An 18878-nucleotide genomic window follows, 5' to 3' on the forward strand; every position below is an offset into this window, starting at 1 on the left:
AAAAAACTTTTCTATGGCGTCAATGCACATAATACTTTATTTTGTTAACTTTGTTTTTAAAATGAGAGAAAAGCTATTTTTTTTTGACATTCCCAGTATCTTTTCTTTTCTCTCCTCTCCTCTCTTTTCCAGTGCTGAGAATTGAACCCAGAACCTTATATATGCTAGACAAGTGCTCTACCAACTGAGGTATAACTATAACTTGAGTTTTCTTTTTTTTAATTTTGAGACAAGGTCTAAGTTGTTCTAGCTGGCTACAGTTTGAGATTCTTCTCTCTCAGTCTCCTCAGTAGCTGGAAGAGCAGGCATATTCCGGTCTAGCTTCTAATAATCACTTTTTTTCTGTTTGTATCTAGTCTAATACCAGTTCCTTTCAGTCTTAAAAACTTATAGTATTTCCCATAATAAAGATTTGCTGGTCATACATTCCCTCAAACTTCTTTTTTTGTCTGAAAATGTCCCCTACCCCTCCTTTCCTTTTGGTGGTGTTGTAGATGAGTGAATCAGGTCCAGTACCCTGTATGTACATGGGAAGTGCTCTGCCTCTGAGCCGTGTGCATACAAGGTACACGGCTGTTTACATACCTTATCCTGCCTGCCTGCCTGCCTGTCCGTCCGTCCGTCCGTCCGTCCGTCTGTCTATCATCTATCTACCTATCATCTATCTAGACTGTTTGCTGTTATTTTGGTTTGTTGGTTTTGAGGCAGGGTCTCATTCTAGCCCAAGTTGACCTGGAGCTCACACTTTATTCCAGGTTGGCTCTGAGGTATGGAACTAAAACAGATGCCACTGTGCTCCACTATTTTACTCTTTCAGACAGGTCTGGTAGCTAAAGAGGGCCTTGAACTCCTTCCTGATCCTTTTGCTTCAGCCTCTCTAGTTTAAGGGTTGCATTTGTAAACTACCACCTTAACTCTCATTGGTTTTTAAGAGGGGGCACTGCTGTGTTTCCCTAGGCTGACCTTGAACTCCTGGGCTCAAGTGATCCCTCTTTTTATTTTAACCTCTCAGGTAGCTAGAACTACATGGGAAAGAAACACAATGCCTGGTTTTGCCTACCTGCTTCCCACTCCTTTCTCCTTTTAGTTACTTAGTGGTGCTGGATATTGAGTGTGTGGGAAGCAAGTGCTCTCCCACTGAACTCTACTACACTTAGCCCAAATGTCGCTGTTTTTAAAGGGCATTTTCTCTAAAGACACAATTCAGATGTGGCAACTTTTTACATTCAAGCTCCCACTCTATCCCCCACCCCCACTGAGAGACTACTGATTAAACCTACACACTACACTCTGTTTTAAGATATCATTATATTCCTTTAATCCCAGCACTCGGGAGGCAGAGGCACGCGGATCTCTGTTGAGTTCGAGACCAGCCTGGTCTACAGAGCTAGTGCCAGGACAGGCTCCAAAGCCACAGAGAAACCCTGTCTCGAAAAACCAAAAAAAAAAAAAAAAGATATCATTATATTGTTTTCTGGCGTGCATCACTTACACTAAAATCAGTGTTTATTCATATCCTTGTGAACTATATAATACCATTTTTATTTTTATCTTTTGAGATAGGATCTTGCTGTAGAGCCCTGGTTGGCCTGTAACTCACAGAGATTAGCCTGTATCTGCCTCCTGAGTGCCCGGCTTACATTTACTTATTTAGTGTGCGGGCAGAAGGTCAGCGTCAGCTTTTAGGAGTCAGTTCTCAAATTCCATCATGTGCGTCCTTCAGCTGACAGGCTTGGTGACAAACACCTTTACTGGGTAAGCCATTGTGCCCTCCCAGTCTGGAGTTTTTTACTGTTCTTTGTTTCATTTTAAAATATTTTTTAGATTAAAAAAAATTCTTATGTGTATGATTGTTTTGCCTGCGTGCATGTATATGTACCGTACTTATACCTGGTACCTACAAAGGTCAGAAGAGGGTGTCGAATCTCCTAGAGCTACCTATTGGATCCCTGGAACCACAGATAGTTGTGACCACCATATAGATACTGGGCATCAAACCCAGCTCCTTTCTAAGAACAAGTGTTCTAAACTGCTGAGCTATCTTTCCAGCTCCTGGATGTTCTTTTTGTTCACTAATTCTCCCCAGGAGCTGCAGCGGTTGGAGACAGAGCTAGGCCGACCTGAACGCTGGAAAGATACCTGGGACCGGGTAAAGGCTGCGCAGCGCCTTGAGGGCCGGCAAGATGGACGTGTGAGTGGGGTGGGGATGGTAGGCTGGGCCGAGGAACACCAAGTATGTGTGTTGCCAGGAGGCTGGTCAGCCTTGATAAAACTCCATTCTTGCTTCCTCCAGGGTACCCCTAGCTCACTACTGGTGTCTACTGTGCCCCACCACCGCCGGTCATTAGGTGTGTATCTACAGGAGGGACCTGTGGGCTCTACTCTGAGCCTCAGCCTGGACAGTGACCAGAGTAGCGGCTCAACCACATCCAGCTCTCGTCAGGCTGCCCGACGGAGCACCAGCACCCTGTACAGCCAATTCCAGACAGCTGAAAGTGAGAACAGGTGTGAGAGGCATCTCCTTCTGCTACAGAGCTACTTCTGGACTGGGACCCATGCATGACTTTCTAGTGGGGCTAGGTTCTTTGGGGAGCTTTAGTATTTTCTTTAGGTAGAAGGACTTGTAGAAGCTATGACAGTTGCCTAAGCAGAGGTCAACATCAGAAGTTTGGGTTGTAGAACTGGTGACTATAGGAGGGCTGAGCTGGAGCTAAGGGTACCCGTAAGACCACCAGATGAAACTGGGGCCAGGCAAGATCCGTTCTACCCTGAGCCTGGAAGGGTCATTTTACTCCGGTTACCTCCATAGATTTGACTCTTTCTCCTCCTTCTCTTTGGGGATGGGCAGTGTTATGTGTCTCATGCGGCTGCTTAAAGTTCTGGTGTTTGGGCCCAGCGTCTGTCACATGATGACTATAGAGGGACTGACCCATCATCTAACTTTTAGAGGTAGTCCCCACCTGAGAGTTAATTCAGCCCTGATTCTATAAATGCAGGTCCTATGAGGGCACTCTCTACAAGAAAGGAGCCTTCATGAAGCCCTGGAAGGCCCGTTGGTTTGTCCTAGACAAGACCAAACACCAGGTGAGTAATGAGTGGCAGGGACAAGGGAAACCATGGAAGATAGGCCTGTCCTAACTCTGTGCCTCTTACTCCTCACCCTAGCTGCGTTATTATGACCACCGAGTGGACACAGAATGCAAGGGTGTCATTGACCTGGCAGAGGTGGAAGCTGTGGCACCTGGCACACCCACCATAGGTGCCCCTAAGACTGTTGATGAGAAGGCCTTCTTTGATGTGAGCCTCTGCCAAGGGGTGGGGAACACCTGGGGCAAGGGGCTTGGAGTTGTGGGGTCTGTGGAGTCAGTAACCTGCTCTTCCCAGGTGAAGACAACACGTCGCGTTTACAACTTCTGTGCCCAGGATGTACCCTCGGCCCAGCAGTGGGTGGACCGGATCCAGAGCTGCCTGTCGGATGCCTGACCCCTCCCGGCCCTGCCCGGGCTGCTCTGCTTCCAGTCGTTACAGACCACTAGGGGTGGGCAGGGCCGCCCCGGCCATGTTTACAGCCCCGGCCCTCGACAGTATTTGAGGCCCTGAGCCCCCCAGCACTTGTGTGTACAGCCCCCACCCCGCCCCACCTGGCCAGCTCTAACTTATTGTGGTGTCATGGCTGAGCCGTTTAGGGACGCGGCCATGGTACAGCCCTGCATTGGGCTTGTAAATAGTCCACCCTTCCCAGCCCATCAGTGTGCTGGCCCTGGCCGGCTGGCTGTGCTGTTGTTTCTAGAACCAGAGTCTATATAAAGAGAACTAACGACACGCTCCTGTACCTGCATCAGCCAGTGTGTCGTGGGTCTGCCCACAGAGGCTCCTCTGTCCCAACCTTGGGGTTTTCTGAATGGGCAAAAGGTTGCTGAGTGGGCAGAGGGTTGCCATCTTTCTCGTAAGCCTCTTCTGGAACCTGAGTCCATCTTCCTCCAAGGTCCTGTGGTCATGAGCAGCTTTGCTGCAAGGAGGGGACCTCATGACACCCTTGCTAGTGCTTGGCCACCCAATTTCTGTAGGCCTCCATGCCAGAGAAGAAAGCTGTCTTTCCTACCCAAATAGCTCTGGAGCATCAGTTGACATCAAGGAGGCTCGGGGTATTGTAGAGGGAGAGTGAAAGACTTTGGAAAACTATTCTGAAGCCTAAGGACAAAGGCCATACACCTGGGACAGAAAGGAACATGGGCTCATAGGGAGAAAAGGTCTTCAAGGCAGCTGGGAAAGCAGAAATGTGGCTAAGAGGCAACACCCATAGTGATCTATAGGTCGCAGATCATGGGTCTTATGCCGTCTATGCCTACTCTTTCTCCTCTGGGGTTACCATGGAGGTCCCTGACCATCCCATCTCAGGACATTGTGTTGATGATTTTTATTGCTGGGCTTGTTACTACTCTCCTTTCCTACTTGCCTGTGATCCCCACCAAAACCAGACATCATTAGCCATGTACTTGCAGCCAGGGCTGGGGAAGGAGGTGGGCAGAGAGGTATGGGTGCTGCAGAGATTGGAGAAATGTCCCAGGATGGCTGTTGGTGTTGAGGGCTAACCACTGGTGATCTGGACCCTGCCTGTCTGTAAGGTGGAGGGGTGAGCAGCAGGTGCAAAAGGGGAAGACCCATGAAGATGCCAGAAGCGTGACCCTTGTGTGGTGGGATGTTGAAGCCACCAGTGACTTTGAGCCCCCATGAGCTCTGGTGCTGTATCATCACGACTTCTATTCCCCACAGCTGGGCATGGGATATCTTAGTTCTTCCCTGGAACTGAGTTGGACCAGGATTCAGGACATCTATCAGTAGGACACATTCTGGGGAGGAAAGGCCCTGCTTTTTTGCACATTTCAGGTTTCAAAACAGAAATGGGGGCGCATCTGAGACACTACTACTACTACCTGAGCAGGTGAATGCTGGTGGAGAGCCACAGGGCCCATTGAAGACAGACGTGAAGGGGCTGCTGAAGAGGGAGAAATGTGACCCTTGGGGCTGAGTCACTTACTTCCAGGATGAGCCTGGGGTTGGGTTGGGGAAGCCTTGAGAAAATGGATGTCGTTAAGTCTGACTGTTCAGGTAGAGCTTTTCATTTCTGTTTCAACATGAGACCCAACTACTGTGAATGAATTTGGGATAGCAAGGGTGTCCACAGAGGCTGGGCTGAACATCTGCAGCTTAACAATACACAGTTTTTCAGTAAGAATGATACTTTTTATTGGGGATTGGATGCCCTGTCAGAAGGTCAGAACATTAAAAAAAAAAAAAAAAGTCAACATAGACTTTGAGACTCTTCCTGGACAATCTGGGCCTGCCCTGTCTCAGCCTCCCAGTGCCCTGTTGTGTTCACTCTTACATGGCTGATGTTGGCTACTACCAGGCACCTCTAACCACCCATTCCAGTGTGCCAGTCTGCCCTGCTGATCACAGAGACAACCCCATCTGGTCCAGAGGGTCTTTTGTTTTTAAGGCAGTCAAAATTTGCAGCCTGATTCAGTGCCAGCTCCCAGGAACCCTGGGCAGCTAGAACTGGGGTTTGACCTTAGGTGGTCAAACTAGTGCCAGATCCCCATGCATTTGTGGGGATCAGGTCTCTCCAACTCAGGCCTTTGTATCTGCCCTGAGCCAAGGGAGACCCTGTACTGTATAGCTGGGTACAAAGTGCAAAAAACGGCTTTTCCTCCATGCGTTCATTAAAAAATACAGGTGAAACCAGAGCCTGTAGATCCACACCCTTCCTGCCCATCTGATCATGCTGGCACCTCAGGATCTTGTTCCCTTCCCAACTCCTGCAGGTGGAAGCTGCATGTCAGGGACTTCATTGCCGTACCAAGGGCTGGACCTGGGGGTGGCCAGGAGCACCCTGTCTTCCAGTAGGACCAAGGGCAGGCAGGAGAGATGGGAGTTGGGTCATCCAACTGGTTCCAACTGCCAGCTTTACCAAATGCAGCATTTATTTTAAATTAAAAAAAATTGCATCACCAGGTAGTTTTCTTGATAAAGGAAGCAGCCTGACCAGGGCGGGCCATAGCTGGTGGCAGCAGTTACACAGGACCATTTAAGGCAGCTCCTTCTGGCAGGGCATCTGTCTTCCTGCATAAATGGGGAACGGCAGAGTTGGAAGCATGTGGGCTCTTGGTGTTCATCCAATCCCACCCTACCCTCTTTGGCCAACCTACTCACCTGTCCTTTGTCATTGTCTCCTGGGTGGCAACTATGGCTGGGGCTGCTGTGGTTACCGCCATGACCGGCCCTGGGGGCACTGCAATAGCCACTGAGGAAGAGACAACTGCGGTGGCTGCGGGAGGACCTGCCTTGCTTGGTGCTGTGGTGGCCACAGCGGGACTGATGGTCACTTCTGGAGGTGCAGGGCAGGCAGGGGCTAACACGGTGCTGTCCGTACACTCAGTCCTGTGTGGCAGATAGGCTTCAGTTATGGGTGTCCCAACTTCATTGCTGCCTGTGTCATATACCCAATAACTGGTAAAGTGGCTTGATCCAGCAAAGGGCATGGGAGCAGCACACACAGCTCCTTTCTGCCCCTTTCCTCTGGGGTGACTGAGGAGCTACAGCCAGGTGGCTCTGAGTCCCAAACAGTGGGCCAAGGAACATGACTCCGGTGACCTCAGTCCTCCCTACAAGCAGCACTCAAATCCTGACAGTTGTGGAGCTTTGTTTACTGAAGTCCCCAATGTTTCTGCTTAAATTCAACTCCACCTTTACTCTATCGAAAGGCTCCCAGAGGGCTGGACATGGTGGTGCATGACTTTAGCCCTGCACTTAGGAGGCACAGGCAAGCAGGTCACTGAGTTTGAGACCAGCCAGAGCTATAAAGTAAGACTTCTTTAGAAAGTGGGGGTAGAGTTGGGGGAGGGACTTATAGGCACTAAAGGTCTTCATACCCAAGGTCAGGCTAGTCTAGCCACAAGTAGCAGATGGATCCACTGGCCTGCAGAGCAAAGATCTCTAGTTCTTTCCCAGGCAGGGGTGCTCAGATGAGATGCAGGGCAAGGGAGGAGGAGGGAGCTCCAGACTAGGTTGTCCTCTTAGTTAATCTCGTCACACTTGACCGTGTGAGCCCCTCTCCAAGTCTTGGCTCTACTTTTCCGCAAAGCTTAGTATGGTGTTGGCTTTAGGGTTATGTCTTGCCTGGGGCTTTTTAGAATATTGGGTCGGGGGCTCAATGAGCTTTGGACATACACAGCTAAGGGGCTGTGGGCACAGAATATGTGACTATGAACCCAACCCGGACACAGTGGTTCTCAACCTGTGGGCCATGACCCCTTTAGAATTATACTTTATAACAATGGCAAAATTATAGTTATGAAAACATTTTGTGGTGGTTGGGGTCACCACAACATGAGAAACTATACTGAAGGGTCACAGCAGTGGGAAAGGTTGAGAACCACTGCTATACCAACCACAGATTCCAGCTGGTTGAGCTCCCAGCTTTTCTGAGGGAAACATTTAAGCCCCCAAATCAGAGGGCCCCCTAGAACCACACAGGGTGGTGGGCAGGGCCCTCTGTGCTTGTAGAGGAGGAGTAGGCAGGGCTGCTAAGATCTACAGCTTGAATGCATTATGGTGGACTTGTGCTAGGTAGGCAGTCTGGCTGGTGCCCAACTGTCAGGTACAAGCCAACCTTGGAAGAAGTGTAGACAGGGACAAGACTGGAAAGTACATGGGTAATATTCAGAGCAGATACAAAATCCTTCCACATACGGGGCTAAGGTCAAGAGTCTTGTGAGATGAGTAACTTGTCTCCCGGTAGGGTTCAAAATGGGGACTTCCTCCACTGCACCCTGAACTTAGGGTGGAGGTTCTGCCTCAGGGCCTTTGTACAGCTGCAAGCCATTTCCAGTATCCTGGTCAATAGGCAGCTCCTATGCTCCCGTCACACTAGCCCCTAAATGCCAGGAGGCACATCAGTTCATTGGTGGACCCCAGTGAGCCAACTCCTGGGACACCTTGGTCCTATCTTCTCATCTTAACCACTCAAAACGGGAAAAAAAGGGGGTGGGGGTGGTCAGAGATTAAGAGCACTGGCACTCTTCCAGAGGTCCTGAGTTTAATTCCCAACAACCACATGGTAGCTCACAGCCATCTGTAATGAGATCTGGTGCCCTCTTCTGGCCTACAGGCATCCATGCAGGCAGAATACTGTATACATAATAAATAAATCTTTAAAAAACAAAAGCCCCTAGACTGGGTTTGCTGGAGAGGCTGGCCTCTTTGTAAGGAGGCTATGACAGTCTTTTCTTCAGACACTTCAAGGAAACTTTGGCTTGACACCTGCTTCTACCTCCCAGCCAGGGCTCAGACTACAACCCTAAGAAATGCTTTATCCTACTGTGTGAGTGTACAGGGCACCTGACTGGAGTCCACACATGCCCTACCACAAAGGACCAGCAGAGGAGGGCTGGCCAGCTCCAGAGTCATGAGCTTGCCATATAGAAAGTTAAGGGCTGCAGGCCTTTCCTCCACTGTCTGAAGCAACCCAGAGCCTGAAAACCAGTTTTTTTTCTAACTGGCCTCTGTAGTGGAGGCTGTCCTTTCAAGTTTTTGGCAAGCTCTTGGGAATCCAGGTTCTGTCTTCTATTATGAATCACTTAAAACAGAAAGCATGCACTATGTCCAGCCTTCCCCATAGTAAAGAGGCATTGTCTTTTCTAGAGATGGCTGCTTCACAGGCTCATTAGCCACTGGGGCAGCAGCAAGGGATTCCAGCTTAGCTGCCACTTGTTCTCAGAGACCTGAGATCTGGCAACTGAGCCCGGCTCTTAGATAGTAGTTATAGGAAAGAGTATAAGCCACACAGTATTCACTGGGCCCCCAGGCTAACTTGCCATTCCCTTCACACCTGCTGGCAGCAGCTTCCTCTGTCCTGGGTAGTGGGGGGGCTTTCCCACCATGACCTGTGCGCATGGCTTCCACAGCACCAGCTGCCTTCTCGTCATCTTCACTGTCAGATCCCCCAGAGGAGCTGCTGTCAGAGGCTACCAGTGGGGCCTTCCGGGTGACACACACATTCCAGGTACAAGGCGAGGTAGGACCAGCTGCAAAAGAAGGAACCCTGCGATATTTGTGAGGGCAGAGGGGCCAGAGGGCACAGCTACCATGGCTTGAGGGATCCCAAATTTGCATGTACCAGGTGAAATATGAGAGGCAGAAACGAGTGTTACACGTGTGCATCTGCATGTTCACAGGAACCACACGAATTGCTGTGTACCCCCCTCCACAAGATAGGGTATATGTGTGCTGTTCTCAGAGGCGGAAGACACTTCAGGAGACTGCCATCACCCTCCCTCTCTAACCTGGTCTAGTTGCCAAGGAAGAAGGGGATGGAGGCCAAGGACTTTTTGATCAAGTTCCATACTGGCTTTCCAACAATGACTCATCTACATACTTGACAGTATGCCTCAAGGATGCAGATGGGTTCAGACCGGGGTGGTGCAGCCTGATCACACCAGGCTCTGAGGGCAGTCTAATGGCCATGTTGCCCTGTCCTGTACCCCTAAAGCTTGAAGACCTCCATTTAGACATAACAATTCAAATTCCGCAAGTATGTATGGACCCCGATACCACAAAGGCATGGTCACACCTGGGACCTTGACTACTTCCCACTTTCCCAAGGTGATCTGGCCTTACATTGAGCCCCAGAACTAAACAAGGCAAGTGTCTGAGCTGCTGCTACTCACAGGCTTTCTCTGGGCCTGGACTCTGGCCACCCTCGGCATGGCTGTGGTCCATATCCACAGGAGAGCTGCACCGGGGCCCTGACTCAGAGCTACAAAAGAAGATAGGGACAAACTGAACCCATGGGGCAACATTGGTCCTGACACCCAACAGGCATAGCTCTATATGCTGATGTGTTTGTTACCAGCAGAAAGGCTGGAAGTCGGTGAATTTGGCCCAGCCTTTCTCCTCTGGAGCTGAGGGACCAGCTGCCCATATACTAGAACCCACATCCCTCGCAGCTCCTGGGGCTGCAGACATCGGGTTCACTGGCTCATCAAAAACTGCTGTCCATGTAGTACCTGCCGGGGGAGAGACAACAGTCAAGAACAGACAGGGCTAGTATATGATAGACAAGGGAGAAGCAGCATCATATGGAGATGGGTAGAGGGATCAACAGCTCAGCAGGGAGACAAGATGCTCCCAGTTAAGAAACTCCAGAGGAGCCCTTTCTGAAGTGTCAGAGATGACAGGGCTCTCTAGCTGGTGCCTACTGGCCCTTTGCAGTGGGTAGTATGGCCTCAGACCCTGGGACATTTGGGTGTGAGGGCCTCCGGGGTCCTGATACATTATCCACTACAACAGAGCACATGTATAGGCATCAGTGCTTGCTGATGCCGTGCTTCACAGGTACCTGTAAGGTCCCATCTGGCCTCCGGGAAAGCTGATGGTACAAAGAAGGTACTGTCCCACCTGTCCCAACCAAGGTCACGTGCACTCTGCTCTCTCCTTAACCTTAGACTGGATGAGGTGTTCTTGCAGCTTCTTGTCAGCCCCAGCTAAATTGCTGGAAATTCCAGCTGGCTTCAGAAAGCTGGTTCTTGCCCGTGTCCTGAGTATCTCAGCACCCCAAAGCAGAAGCAATAAAAAGGATCTCTCTCTCTGATTTTTCAAGATAGGGTTTCTCTGTATCATCTTGGCTGTCCTGGAACTCACTCTGTAGACCAGTCTGGCCTCAAACTCACAAAGATCTGCCTGCCTCTGCCTCCTGAGTGCTGGAATTAAAGGCACACACCATCATCACCCAACAAGGGGTCTCTTAAGAGGTAGTACATGGGATAGGTTATGCTACTGAGTACATCCAAGGGGTGGCAAGCAACAGCATACAGATTACATAGGGGTATGCCTTTTTGCCTTCCCTAAAATGACAATAGATACCAGCTGTGCAAATGCAGATGCAGGTACCACAACAGAAGAGAGTAAGAACACTTTGCTCTTGATTCATTGTAGAGCAGAACCCCACCCATGATGATCAGACCTCCCAGAACATTTAATGAAACCACGTGTAAATGGGGAAGTAGGTCACTGACAGCTAGACACACTGGCTCCAAAGGGAGCTCATAAGATATACAAGTCAAATCATGTCCCCAATACCCATGTCCCTTGCTGGATACTACCTTCTGAATCACTCTCTGAGCGAGGACCTTCTTTCTGTGTAGGAGATGAAGGAGTGGCCAATCCAGGAATATTCCTAGCTGCTGCTAAGCCAGCCTTCCTGTCCTGGCCTCCATGTTCCAGGGCATTCTTTGAGTAATTTTCTAAAACATGAGGGGCTCCAAACCTGGGCAGACACAAAGGTAGTAGATGCCTGGTGAGCCTTGGCTAGACACTGGAGAGCCCATGATAGCTTAGGAATTGGGGCCAGGGAAGGTTGGACACAAGGTATACAGATAAGCACTGCTTGGCTCCCACCAGCTTCTGGTCTCTGCAAGAAGGGTCCCCGCCTCTCTGGGTGTCCAAGAACTTTAATAGAAGCTGGATATCCAGTGCTTAATCTTGTGCTTGCTCCTCACTGGTGGAGACTTTGGGAGAATGGGTGAACCCCACACCTGGCTCTGGCCATCACCCGGGCAGTGCATCGAGTCTCCTCATCCTCCCAGATGTCTTCTTCCTCATCATCATCGAAGGGCTGGATTCGATCACTGCAGCAGGCTTCAAACAGAGCCGCACTAGGCTGTAAGATGGAATAAAGAGCTGGTTTCCAGAGAACCTGGGAAAGCCTGGGTTCCAGATAGCTCCCAGAGGGGCTTAGCTCACAGAACAAGGCTGACAGACAGTATGGGAGGAGGAAGGGAGGAAGTTCTGGTCTCAGCTCCCATGGGGGGATGCCTCCCAGTCCTGACATACAAATAGACTGGCCAGGGGCCCCATGGTCCCATCCATCTGTGATAAGGACCAAGTTGTGGGCATAGCCTGAGCTATCTGAGCAAGGGGAATAAAATGATGCTAAGCCCTGTAACCCTGCAGGAGCCCATCACTTACACTGTCCTCATCGGCTTCAACGTTGAAGTTGATCTCTGCAATCCGGTCAAATGGGGCACTGCAAGAACAAGGTCCCTCAGTACCTCCTCTGGTCCAGTGGGCCTGGTTGCCCTCAGACAGTAGGTGGGACATTCACTACCTCCTCAGGGACAGTAGACCCCATTGCTGGCAAGATCACTGGGAACTTAGGGAAGAGAAATCACTAGCCTAGAGAACAGGCCTTCATGCTATCTGCACTCACTTGATGTTGTCATCCTGGTCTGCAAATTCCTCATCATTGAAGCCAAACTGATCCACAAAGTTGGCTGTCATCTGCTGGATCTGGTACTCAGAGAAGGCCTGGGAGGAGAGGATGCTGTTACAGAGCAAGCTGAGCCCTGGAGGCTGCTCCTTGGAACCCACAGCTCTAGTGCTCAGGAGCTCTGGCAAAGCAGGCAGTGAATTTTCCCGTAGGCTGAACATTCAGAGTGGTTGAGCAGTTGTGTACAGAAGAACACCTCCTTACTCAACTCTCAAGCTCAGTGTCCCCAGGAGTCTCACCAAAGTGATGTGACTTTGGGGGTGTCCCCCCAGGCCTCCCTCTCCCCCATATATGCTTGGGGATGAGTTACTTTTCTCTTTTTGCTATGCAGTGTCATGGAAACTAAGCACTACTAAGGACACAGGCTCCAGAAGGGCCCGGCAGGGTGCAGAGTGCCGGCCATGCCCTCACCTGCTGAAGGGACAGCTCGTTAGGGAAAGTACCCTCAATGTCCTCGTCCTCACTTGAGGAGTGAAGGTGGTGAGTGCTCACCTAAAACACAGGCCAGATGGGGTGGGCACGTGAGCTAGCCAGACCCCACCCTGTCCAGTCCAGCCAGAGCCCCAGGCCCCACCCCCAGCACCCTCCCACACCACCAGCCCCCTGGTACTTGTGGGCCTGTGCAGCTTACTGCAGAGATGCCAAGTGAGGTCAAAGCCCCATGAAAGAAAGCCCAGTCTCCCTGACCCAGGTAATATCCTGGGTCCCAAGCATAAAGAGTCCTTCACAAATAAGCTCTAGCTGTGGGAGGGAACAGATGAAGAGATCCTCAGGGAGCCAGCTCTGCTGTGACCCTGCAGGCCAAAGGCTGGGCTGCATGCCCAGTTCAGTGCTGCCCTTGTGCTTTCCTCCCCACCTGTGCTGCAGAGTGGGGCACATGGGACTGTCAGTGGTCTTAGCTGCAGCTGTGCCATGGAAGTAGCCCCAGCTTCCTCACCAGGTCCACAGTGTTCCTGCGGTTGGTCTCCATCAGAGTCTCTTCCACAAAGCTCTCCCAGCGACCACGGCAATCTGCAGGGAGCCCTGCAAGGTAAGTGCTACCTCGTAAGTGTAAGTCTTTGGCTGTAGACAGAGGAGCCCTATCAGGCAAACAGTGGCTGCAGATGGGAAGTAAACCTAATACAGCGAAGGAGAAGGCAGATGTCCTGCAGGGCCTGAGACTATAGCAACCCTGAGCAGGGCAATGTTTTACAGAGGTTTCAGTGGCAGAAGAGTTCTGTTGCTTTATTTATGTATTTATGTATGTATTTATTTATTTATTTGAGATTCATAAAAATAAATTTAGTACATTGACAATATATTTGTTTGTTTGTCTGGTTAGTTGGTTGCTTGCTTATTTTTTCTTTCTTTTTTTTTTTTACATTTTATATGCTTTATTGAAGTTTGCTTATTTTTTTCAAGACAGGGTTTTTTCTCTGTGTAGTCCTGGCTATCTTGGAATTCAATCTGTAGACCAGGCTGGCCTTGAACTCAGAGATCTACCTGCCTTTACCTCCCTAGTGCTGAGATTAAAGGCGTGAGTCACCACTGCCCAGTTTATTTTGTTTTTTTGAGACAGGGTTTCATCATATAATTCTGGCTGCCCTAGAGATCTACCTGTCTCTGCCTCCCAAGTACTGGGATTAAAAGCATATGCCATCACACCTGGTGGCATGAAAGTTTTGAGTCTGCCTGCTGTTGTATGTTTACCTAAAGATCTAAGGAAGCAGCCTTCCTAGTAGCCCTGAATCAGTCACAGGTCTACAGCCTGTGCCTGATCTGGAAACAAGAACTTTCTGCTCACTCCTCACCTCCCTAAACTGTTCTGTCCTGGGCTCCAAGCCCCTTTGTTTTTCCCTTCTACTTACAAGGGAGCCACCCCTGGCTTGCTCACTCTTCTGCCCTGCTGCTTCTCATCATGTGTGATGATGGACCAGCAAATTCAACTTCACCAGGGACTACTGAAGTATAACTAGGAAGAAGGTGGACAGGCAGGTGGCCTGAAATACCATAGAGAAAGAAATTCCTCTGGTCCTGGGTCATGGGGAGGACCACCTGGAACTTTCTTACTCCATACTTGGTGGGGAGATACAGCACAAAGGGACCATGAGGCTGAACAAGGAGCTTGTCCCTCCTCAGCCACAATGTGCACAGGACCCATAGTTATCGCTAGTACAGTAAAAATATCTTTTCACCTTCCTAAGACAGCTCCCCACCAGCCAGCTCAGGGCCCTGATCAAGAATTAACTCAAGGAAGTCAGGACCGCGAGGGGTGCACCCACCCACTGAGACAGTGGGGCTGATCTATTGGGAGCTCACCAAGGTCAGCTGGACTGGGACTGAAAAAAGCATGGGATAAAACTGGACTCTCTGATCATGACGGACAATGAGGGCTGATGAGAAGCCAAGGACAATGGCACTGGGTTTTGATCCTACTTCATGTTCTGGCTTTGTGGGAGCCTAGCCAGTTTGGATGTTCTCACCTTCCTAGACCTGGATGGAAGGGGGAGGACCTTGGACTTTCCACAGGGCAGGGAACCCTGACTGCTCTATGGACTGGAGAGGGAGGGGGAGAGGAGTGGGAGGGAAATGGGAGGCTGGGAGTAGGCGGAAATTTTTTTCAATAAAAAAAAATAATAGGGCGCTGGAGAGATGGCTCAGAGGTTAAGAGCATTGCCTGCTCTTCCAAAGGTCCTGAGTTCAATTCCCAGCAACCACATGGTGGCTCACAACCATCTGTAATGGGGTCTGGTGTCCTCTTCTGGTCTTCAGGCATACACACAGACAGAATATTGTATACATAATAAATAAATAAATATTAAAAAAAATAAAAGTGACAGAAAAAAAAAAGAATTAACTCAAGCCGGGCAGTGGTGGTGCAGCACTCAGAAGACAGAGACAGGTGGATCTTTGTGAGTTAGAGGCCAGTCTGGTCTACAAGAGCTGGTTCCAGGAGAGGCTCCAAAGCCACAGAGAAACCCTGTCTCAATCCCCCCATCCCCTCAAAAAAATAAAAATAAAAAAAAGAATTAACTCAAGTCCGTGCACAAACTAGTTCCTAGACATCTCAGAGGCTCCCTGCCTGTCAGTTCTGGCCAGGCTGCAGAGGATCTGGTATACCCTATTCAGGAGGCTTGCCCACAATCTCTCTTTCCCTCACCCAGTTCTCCCCTCACTCGTACACTTACATCAAATAACAGAGCATATGGCATAAGGGTGAGAGTGTGGTCACAGAGCCAAACTGTGTTCAGGCCATGAAAGGATTGGGAAGAAGCGCCCTGTTTGAGAGTTATGCGTGAGGGGGCACAGAGCAGTGACACCATGGCAGAGGGCAGGGGCTCTGTTGTTCTGATTGGGCCCAGAATGGTACTGCCCATCCTGTAGGGCTCAGGGTTCCAGTCTTGGTGCCCACAACCTGCTTCTAGGGGCAGGATATCACCTACACTGATGGCCTCCAGATATGCATACTAGGAAGGTCCTCCAAATTGCCTAAGTTAAAAACAAAAGCAGGAAGGTGGGCCAGGATCTCTAATGAAGGTACAGCTCTGAGCAGCTCATGAGCAAAAGAGAGCCTGGTGATTGGTTCTTGGCTTCTAAGTTCAGCACTGGAGCCATGAACTGTCCGTGACAGGCTGAATCCCTGTGCTCTACAATGCCTGCTCCATGAAGAGAACACTCGGCTTACTCTGAGAAGATGACAGAGAAGGCTGCATGGTTTGTTCCATATCAGTGTAGTTATCACTGCTAGTGACAGAGGGCAGAAGGAGAGGAAAGTAGTGGGCTCACCTCGGATGACTTCACTGATATGGGTCTGCACTGGGCCCTGCTCCAGGTTCTGTACAACTGCATTGGCGATCCTTGTGAGGTGACCCATATTCCCGCGTCTCATGCCACCTGCTGCCCTGAAAGTGAAATGAACTATCAAGGTGGTCACTCAGTCCAGCTCTGCCCAACTTCTTTTTTTTTTAAATATTTATTTATTTATTATGTATACAATATTCTGTCTGTGTGTATATCTATAGGTTAAAAGAGGGCACCAGACCTCATTACAGATGGTTGTGAGCCACCATGTGGTTGCTGGGATTTGAACTCAGGACCTTTGGAAGAGCAGGCAATGCTCTTAAACCACTGAGCCATTTCTCCAGCCCATCTGCCCAACTTCTTGCTGGGAGGGTCAAGTAATAGGATTTCTGAAGCTCACTTCCACTGTCACCTGTAGCCTAAGCATTTGGCTTCTTTGTGGCTGTCACTCCAGGTTAACTTCAGGGGTATCTGACCAGTCAGTGCCTGAGCGACAGCCCCTCCTCTAGAATACTGTTGATTATTGAGCATCTGGTATGCATTAAGTTCAGCCCCACCTCCCCCATCAGACCAAGAAACAGTAACAAGACTGCTTACTTCATGGCCCATTTACGGACATCAAGATGGAGGCACAAAGATCACAGTGTTGGCCCAAGTTCCAGCAGTGGTGGTGGAAGAGGAACTGCATCAGGACAGAAGGCAGTGCAGCACTGTGCACATGGTTTCTAGGAGCTGGGATGGAGTAGGCCTCCACACCAAGTGAGCTGCTCTGACCTCTACTTGTGCGCCACACAGCTGTTCTTAGAGCCCTCTGGGCTTCCATGAGTTCTACCCAACACTGCCTAGAGCCCACCTGTTCTCAGCAAGACAATAAACGAATGAGGTGGCCACTGACTCTGAAAACCATTGTTTCTGAGGAGAGGGAAGGCTCAGACAGGAGCTGCAGAAAAGCTAAAGTGCATCACTGTGTGTGATTCTGACAAAGTATGATCTGAGTTTAGTAAGATCCAGACTGGTTACAGAGATGGCTCAGCAGTTAAAGAGTACTGGCTGCTCTTCCAGAGGACCCGGTTTGATTCCCACCACAAGGCAGCTCACAATCACCATCACTCTGGTTCTAGGGGATCCAATGCCATCATCTAGCCTCTGAGGGTACCAGGCGTTCGCCCATAGTGCACAAACAGGAGGCAAAATCCTCACACATAAAATAATAATTTTGCCGGGCAGTGGTGGCGCACGCCTTTAATCCCAGTACTCGGGAGGCAGAGGCAAGCGGATCTCTGTGAGTTCGAGACCAGCCTGGTCTACAGAGCTAGTTCCAGGACAGGCTCCAAAGCCACAGAGAAACCCTGTCTCGAAAAACCAAAAAAAAAAAAAAAAAAAAAAAAAAAAAATAATAATTTTAAAATAAAAAAGATAAGAATGTCTGCAGCCAGCACATGGGAAGCTGAGGTGGCAGTACTATAAGTTCCAGACAACCTGGGCTATAGCAAGACCCTGTTTCAAAAAAACAAAACAGTGACTAGTTGTGGTGGTACATGCCTTTAATCCCAGCCCTTGGGAGGCAATTAGCAGATGGATCTCTGAGTTGTAGGCTAGTTTGGTTATGTGGTGAATTCCAGGATAGCCAGAGCTATATAATGAGACCCAGGCACTGGAAAAAAAATTAGAGAAAAAAAAATCTTTTTTAAAAAATGAGATAATAAGTGCACAAAGTCTAAGCAAGCCTGGGTGGTGGTGGCACACACCTTTAATTCCAGCACTCAGTGGCAGAAGCAGGCAGATCTCTGTGAGTTCAAGGTCAGCCTGGTCTACATAGACAGTTCCAGGACAGACAGGTACACAAGAGAAACCTGTCTTAAAAAAACTATACCAAAATGAAACAGTCCAAGCAAGATAGGTTGGGAAGGGTTACCTACCTATAGTGTGTGGCCCAGCCATTCATCACTCAACATGCGACTCTCCATGCCTCCTGCAGCCTCCTTCCTGAGCAGCCCTTATTGCTGTACACCCAGGAGCAGGATCCCTTCCAGAACAGTCTCAGGCACATATCTAGGTTACACGCTGCTGATGCCTGACACAGAACCTGGAGTCTTGCAGTGTCCAACATCCTGGTGAGATGCATGCCTACATCCCTAACTGACCAAGGGGGTTCCTCGGGGTCCTTACTGTGTGTGGTCGTTGGCTTCCCAGGCTTCCAGGATCCTTTGTACCAGGCAGCACTTCTGGAACAGCTGTGAGAGCAGAGCGGCAAGCAGTGTGAGTGGGAGCCCAAGGTTCACACTGCTTCCTAGGTGCTGTAGGTAGTGAGCAGGCAAATCAGCACTGAAGACCCTGTGGCCATGACATCACTGATGCTCAAGGGCTCCAAGTCTCATGCTATTGAATGCCCTGAGAATGAAGACCAGTAAATATAGTAAAGGACAGTCTATGCTCCTCCATCACGCTAGAATGTCTTCTGCCTCCCCTCCTGTGGGCCTCCGTCTACACCTCTGGCCACTCTCCCATCAGCTCTCTGGGGCCCTTAGCATTTTCTTTTCCCATACACAGGTAGTTTTCTTGTATATGTGATGTGTTATAGATCCCAACTCACACCTTCTCTGTCACTATCTGGGGGTCCCTGTTGGTCTATATGCCCCCCCCCCATGAATAGTACTCTCGGTTCCCCAGAAGCTCTTGCCGTTGCAGGCACCTGTCTCATGGCTGTTTATTCACTGGACCATAAACTGTGGACTACACTGAAGACATCTTTTTTTTTTTTTTTTTTTTT

At 49.7% G+C, this 18878-nt stretch overlaps 2 protein-coding genes across 11 annotated transcripts in view; one reads left to right on the forward strand and one right to left on the reverse strand.

Moving 5' to 3' along the window:
- The window catches only part of Sbf1 (SET binding factor 1), a 28199-nt gene extending 22897 nt beyond the window's left edge, over positions 1-5302 (forward strand). For all 4 annotated transcript variants that reach the window (XM_005354349.2, XM_005354351.2, XM_005354350.2 and 1 more), the window contains 5 exons: positions 2087-2191; positions 2294-2505; positions 2997-3084; positions 3166-3297; positions 3385-5302. In XM_005354349.2, the coding sequence (XP_005354406.1) occupies positions 2087-2191; positions 2294-2505; positions 2997-3084; positions 3166-3297; positions 3385-3483 (636 nt within the window). In that variant the 3' untranslated portion in view covers positions 3484-5302. The remainder of the gene's footprint in view (positions 1-2086; positions 2192-2293; positions 2506-2996; positions 3085-3165; positions 3298-3384) is intronic.
- Positions 5303-5959: 657 nt separating this feature from the next.
- Positions 5960-18878, reverse strand: part of Ppp6r2 (protein phosphatase 6 regulatory subunit 2) — a 91954-nt gene continuing 79035 nt past the window's right edge. For 6 of the 7 annotated variants that reach the window (XM_026782486.1, XM_026782485.1, XM_013348834.2 and 3 more), the window contains 13 exons: positions 18278-18342; positions 16094-16209; positions 13266-13351; positions 12740-12820; positions 12269-12366; positions 12028-12085; positions 11595-11719; positions 11163-11326; positions 9911-10067; positions 9729-9817; positions 8891-9086; positions 6214-6441; positions 5960-6123 (listed from right to left, as the gene is read on the reverse strand). In XM_026782486.1, coding sequence (XP_026638287.1) covers positions 6075-6123; positions 6214-6441; positions 8891-9086; positions 9729-9817; positions 9911-10067; positions 11163-11326; positions 11595-11719; positions 12028-12085; positions 12269-12366; positions 12740-12820; positions 13266-13351; positions 16094-16209; positions 18278-18342 — 1512 coding nt within the window. In that variant the 3' untranslated portion in view covers positions 5960-6074. The remainder of the gene's footprint in view (positions 6124-6213; positions 6442-8890; positions 9087-9728; positions 9818-9910; positions 10068-11162; positions 11327-11594; positions 11720-12027; positions 12086-12268; positions 12367-12739; positions 12821-13265; positions 13352-16093; positions 16210-18277; positions 18343-18878) is intronic. The other variant, XM_005354355.2, reaches the window with a different exon arrangement.

This window comes from Microtus ochrogaster, chromosome 15 (assembly GCF_000317375.1).
Source record: "Microtus ochrogaster isolate Prairie Vole_2 chromosome 15, MicOch1.0, whole genome shotgun sequence".
Taxonomy (NCBI): Eukaryota; Metazoa; Chordata; class Mammalia; order Rodentia; family Cricetidae; genus Microtus; species Microtus ochrogaster.